The sequence below is a fragment of the Dendrobates tinctorius genome, unplaced genomic scaffold, assembly GCF_039654945.1.
Source record: "Dendrobates tinctorius isolate UK_male_01 unplaced genomic scaffold, ASM3965494v1 ptg000114l, whole genome shotgun sequence".
In the NCBI taxonomy this organism is placed as follows: Eukaryota; Metazoa; Chordata; class Amphibia; order Anura; family Dendrobatidae; genus Dendrobates; species Dendrobates tinctorius.
Genome location: NW_027361782.1, coordinates 25,103,337 through 25,109,566, shown reverse-complemented (window position 1 = coordinate 25,109,566; position 6,230 = coordinate 25,103,337). Strand labels below are relative to the sequence as shown.

Genomic DNA, 6,230 nt, shown 5'->3' with positions numbered 1-6,230 from the left:
TGGAAAATTATGCCACATATAGAGGGTGACTAAACAATTTATGGAGGAAGCTGGCCAATAATTCTGCATCTAGGGGGTAACCATACAGCTTAGGAATGAAAATAGAAAAAATGCCACATAGAGGGGGTAGCTAAACAACTAACAGAGGAATCTGACAAATAATGCTACATATAGTTCTCTAATATACTGGCAAGTAATTCCACATACAGGAGATAACTACACAACTATTAGAGAAAACTGGCAAATAATGTCACTATTAGGAGGTAACTACATATCTAATAAGCAGGCAAATAAATAATGCCACATATTATCTACACATGTAATATACTAGCAAGAAATGCACCATACCGTGCTAAATACACAAATTATAGAGGAAACTGGCAAATAATGTCATATACTGGGGTAACTGCACTGTTTATGGAGGGAACTAGGAATTAATGCCACACACAAGGGGTTACTACACAGCTAATATCGGAATCTGAGAAATAATGCCACATATAGGGGTAACTGTGGCTTATGTCACAAATAGGGGATGACCAAACTAGCAAATTATGAAGCATAAATGGGTTAAAGCTGCAGCCACAGAGCAGATGTGCCCATGCCCTTAGATGCCCATGCGATGCCATATCCAGGGGCAATATGAGCTGAGAGTAAAAGCACCAGGGGCATGGACTTCACTGCACACAGAACCTGGCAGAGGCCTGTAATGTCCCCCATGGGAATGATGAAATGCACACACTTGTAATTAGCTAAATCAGACATCGATCTTAGAAGGAAATGTGGATACATTGTAACAGACACGCAGAGGTGACAGGTTGATATTGCTGAATAAGATGATTGCCAAAAGTCGCACACAGGTATAGGCGCATGCACACACTGCACGAGCAATGCGCAGCCCATGGCACTTGCTGGAAACACAAGCTGACCTCTCCACAGAGATCTCACACAGCCTGGTAAACGGCACCACCAACTTGGAGTCATTTCTTTTCTTATATATAAAACAATTGACAGGTAAATGTAAATATTTAGCATTAAGGATAAAGGGGAGAGGAGGCGGCTGCAGACAAATCAGCTGAGATTCTGCACCCCTATCGTATAGAAACACGCCTATATCCCCAAGAACATCCACCTCTGCATTTCCCTCCAGCTGTAAGGATGAAGGATCAGCAGCTAAAGCCTGCGCCTGATTGAGTGCACAGTGTCCCCAGAAAGCCTCTGCTGCAGGGGAACCCCCCTGTTGCCCCTGGTGCACCCTCCTCTCTCTGTACCCTGCACCCCTTGCACATTGCCCACCATGTGTTGTCTCCTCTGGCCATCCTGCACCCTTGCATTCAGCCCCATCTGCCTCCAGCTTGCACCCTAAGTTCTTACCTTGTTCCTGGGGTCTCATTATTCGGAGCTTTCCCCCCCACTTTCCCCCAGTTGTGGCGTCTTGCAGAAACTAAAGCCTTAATGACTTTGTGCACAGGGCTCCTTCCTTTATTTCTGCTAAACAGATGAAAATGTATGCTAATGTAAATCAAGCTTAACCTGGGAGCCGGCAATATATTTAATGGAATTTCCAAACCAATAAGAGGCGGATGCGCAGCTCTATAAGTGCAAATATAATTAGGCAGCAGCGCGGATCCCTCGTCTATTATGCAGGGAAAGGTCATTTCTTTTTTTTTTTTTTTTTTTTTTTTTTTAACTAAGGGCTTTGTTAAATGTATTTAACGAGGGTGGAAGACACAACGCGCACTGGGCGCAAAGTCTGCGTGGGAGACGCTGACCCCAAGAAATGCACCAAAACCTTCACCCATGTGGGAATTTACAATGTCTTAATATGGAGACAGGACAGATACATTGTATATATGATTGTGTACAGGTACATTGCATATATAATTATATACAGAGACGTTATAGAAATTGACAAACACTTAATTTACTGAAACAAAACAGGAGACCATTTCCCCCATTTTATTGTCTTTTTACTTTTTTTTTTTAATTTTCCTATCCATTCATCTTCTTGTCTTTTGCTTTCCATGTCTTTTGCACACAGGATGGATGCCTCCCCAGTCTGGGGACTGTTCGCACAGAGCGGCACCGCTGGGATCCTTCTTCCTTCCTTCCACGCGTGGAGCTGCTGTTGTGCTGCATGTGGACGTGTCTGTGAGGATGGAGCCCGGAGAGGTTCTTTCATGCTGGATGCACAGGCTGGGGACAGGGGAGATATTCAGCCTCCGTTCACTTCATGCAATAACACGAATTAATCTTAATTATTGCGTTTGTGACGTGCGGTTTGCTTTGATGGCTGGCGCCTGGGATAGTGAAGGGTTAAATCGGGCGCTCTGGACACTCAGCCCGCAGGAGCCAATGAAGGATCCAGCTTTGCTCACTTCCTACTCAGTCCCATTTAACCCCTGCGTTTCCCAGCTGCTGTGGATGCAGGGTCCCTCCTACTGGTGGTCCATTGGCAGAAGGGAAGGCTAGCCAGCAGAGGTGGGGTCCCCATTGGCTGCAGTGGCTGTCACTCACACACCGGTTAGTGATTTGGCTTCCTTGCCTTGTAGATGTCAAAGGCTTGAGCTGCACCCTTAGCACATTATAGCTGGTAGGGGATCCACACCGAGCAATGGCCACAGCTGCTTCCAATCCCTACAGCATCCTCAGCACCACATCCCTGGTTCATGCAGATTCCGCGGGCATGCAGCAAGGGAGTCCCTTCAGGAACCCCCAAAAATTACTCCAAAGTGACTATCTGCAGGGGGTGCCCAGCAATGGCCACCCTCTGGGACACCACTGGATGGGCAGCCTAGGAGATGCCAACCCTTGGGCTTCAAGTTTAACCAGCAGCCCTTTGGACCAACAGGACATTAAACCCGGCAGAGAAGACCTTCAGCTGGGCACCATCATCCATCACAGGTCACCTCATGTCAGCCATCACTCACCCCATACAAACCACCCCAATGCATGGGGAGCCAGCCCAGCTCACAACCCATCGCTCACCTCCAGTGGACAGGCTATAAATATCTACTCGCAGCCTGGCTTCACTGTCAGTGGCATGCTGGACCATGGTGGGCTCACCCCTCCTCCACAGACGGTCACCACGCAAAGCTTGCACCCTGTGCTCCGAGGGGACACCAGCGACCATGTGGACCTAGGTTCTCACCATTGCCAGGACCATTCGGACGAGGAGACCCCAACCTCAGATGAGCTGGAACAGTTTGCCAAGCAGTTTAAACAAAGACGCATCAAGCTGGGCTTCACCCAAGCAGATGTTGGCTTGGCCCTGGGGACCCTGTATGGCAATGTCTTCTCCCAGACCACCATCTGCAGGTTTGAGGCTCTGCAGCTCAGCTTTAAGAACATGTGCAAGCTAAAGCCACTGCTTAACAAGTGGCTGGAGGAAGCAGACTCATCCACAGGTAGCCCCACCAGCATCGACAAAATAGCTGCCCAGGGCAGGAAAAGGAAGAAGAGGACCTCCATAGAGGTGAGTGTCAAAGGGGTACTGGAGACCCATTTCCTCAAATGCCCCAAACCAGCCGCCCAGGAGATCTCCTCCCTGGCAGACAGCCTGCAGCTGGAGAAAGAAGTGGTCCGGGTCTGGTTTTGTAATAGAAGACAAAAGGAGAAAAGGATGACCCCACCAGGGGACCCCCAGCAGCACGAGGTCTTCTCCCACAATGTCAAAACAGACACCTCCTGCCATGATCTTTGACTATAGGCTTTTGACCTTTTGCCTGGACCTCAAAACAAACAATGAGAAACAGTGGAATTTTTTTTTATCTTTTTTTTGTCTTTAACTTATGTTCTATTCTTCATGGCGGAACGAAAAATGACACAAAAACTTTTGCAAAAAAAAAAATATTAAAAAAAAAAGTAAAAAAACAAAACAATAAAGACTCTAGGAGCTGCTTGTTCCAAATCTGGCAATATAACTGATACAAACCTGCTGTTTACTACCAAGAAGAGAAGTTTGTGTGTTGTGGGATCTTCTCGTCCCATCAGACCTGTGCCTCTCACCTTCCTGCGCCTTGATGACATCAGATCTAAGATTTCAGGTGACTTTGGTTTTACAATCGTTTCTCCTCTCACTCTGGAGATGGATCTGGGATTCTCTTTTTTTTTTCCTGTGTTTTTTTTTTTCTCTCCATGTGGTCAGTAGTACACAATATTTGTGAAGGCGAATTCTTGCTTTATCCAGCCTTGTGTATCAGGATGGTCCCTGCAATCATCATCACCCTCATCATCCTATAGTGTTAACTGTTGTGTAACAAGGTACTACTCTCTCTGCAGAAGCCCTTGTCTGCTGTGTCATATATAAGTGACTGTTAATGAGAAGCCTGGCTATAGTAACCATTGTGCATGTCATGTATCCAGACAACCCAGCATTTTACGCATTTATCCATGTTATCCCTGGTTTGCTGATTATTATTGGGGTGTTATTATTATACTCTGTGGGGGTCAGTGTCAATGCTGGGGGCTCAGCAAGGACAGACCCTGCCTGGAGTGTGTCTGGATCCTCTCTCTGTATCTTTTTGTATCTCTCTATGTCTCTGTATCTTTTTGTATCTCTAAGTCTCTGTATCTTTTTGTATCTTTCTATGTCTCAATATCTCTGCATATCTCTCTTTTTCTCTCTTTCCCAATGAAAACCCAGGACTGTTTGTGGTCTCAGTGCTGGTGGGGTGCTCTGTATGTGACTGTAAAACTTCTATAAAGGGGCTCCAAGCATTCATCATTGTTATTGCTCATATTCCCCCTCTGCATGTCCATGGTTTGCATATTTATATATCATTTTATGTATTTCTTTTTAATTTAATTTTTGCAGCATTATATAATATAAAGCTCTGCTTCCAGATGTCAGATACTATAGGATTATACCAAGAGGTGCGTGCCTAAAAATCACATCTATATGCTCATTTTCCTGGCATACAAAGTCCAGATTTTACTCTCATGGTCAAGATATAGTATTATAAAAAAAAAATTTTTGCACCTAAAAATTATGTTTTTATTCTTCCTTAACTAAAATCCAGGCCCAGCACAGACCCATTATCCAACACATCTAATCCAGAGCTGTATGTGTGCATATCTCTTGTACAAATAGTCACATATCTGCCCCTGTCTGAGACCTTCTATAATTTTAAGTTTGGTTCATTTTGTGTCCCTCTATTGTCAGAAGTGTTAATAATAACCGCTGGTGTTTTCTTTCATCATAAGCATTTTGATATTTTCAATTCTTCTCCAGTCAGAGCTAAAAATTTAGCCCCAAAACAATCAACGAAATAATGTTTCTGCCAACTTTATAAGTGTACAGTTTTGTATATTGAACTTTTTGAATTTATTAATTTAAAGGAAAAAAAAAATAAAAAAGAACATTTACTTTATCCATTTAGTATCTGATGTATAATAAATGCTATTTTCATTAAAAGTTGCTTTTTTCAATAATTTTATTCAGAATTGCCTATTATAGTTACCAATTATTTATTTTCAATAAATTCTGTTGTCTGTTTAAAAAAACAAAATAGAAAAAAAAATGAAGAAAGATAAATTGAGTGCAAAGACACAAAATCTGATGTTATTGTTTGTCACCTGGTTTTAGTTTTAGGGTTTATAATAATGACACAATATTATATTTGTTGTAAAAAAAAGAACAAAAAGAAAAAAAATATAAAGAAATAAACATTTTTACAAAATGGCAAGGAAATCAGTTGTGTGTGTGTGTCATGCTGCAGCATTTATTAATTATAGCAATTACTTAATTATACTGATACAGTGAATTTTGTGGGTGAGGGACGGCCCAGGCAACAAGAAAAAATGTATTTTTCATCTGTTTATAATTGAATTTGGTAATTTCATAATGACAGTAAATATTATTTTCATTTTATCCTATTTTCTTTTGCACAAAATTTTAATTTTGAAATTTGGACAATGTAAAAATATTTAAGTTACATTGTTGTCTTTTTATATAAATTTCACCTTTCTGAAGGTTTAATGACATTTTTTGGGATTATTTTGATGGCTGAATCCGGTAATATTTTTATTATTATTTCTCCTATTTCTATTATTTCCAATAATAAACATAATTATTATTTTACTTATTACAAAGGACAATACATTATAAATTAACGGATCAATAATTTATAAATTCTTCAATTTTGTAGAGATTTGAAATTTGGAAATCTATTGATAAATAATGATAGAATTGATTTGTATTATATTAATTGCTTTAGCATCATAATTTCAAT

The 6,230-nt window shown here is 41.5% G+C and overlaps 1 protein-coding gene across 1 annotated transcript; it reads left to right on the top strand.

The window, feature by feature from the left end:
- The first annotated feature begins 1,704 nt into the window (after positions 1–1,704).
- POU3F4 (POU class 3 homeobox 4) lies at positions 1,705–5,678 on the top strand. The gene has a single exon (XM_073589915.1). The coding sequence runs from the start codon at positions 2,612–2,614 to the stop codon at positions 3,698–3,700; it is 1,089 nt and encodes a 362-aa protein (XP_073446016.1). The 5' UTR covers positions 1,705–2,611; the 3' UTR covers positions 3,701–5,678.
- Positions 5,679–6,230: the final 552 nt, after the last annotated feature.

Bases quoted from the DNA above. Each gene is read 5' to 3' on its own strand.
- POU3F4 (XM_073589915.1), top strand. From the start codon at position 2,612: ATGGCCACAGCTGCTTCCAATCCCTACAGCATCCTCAGCACCACATCC.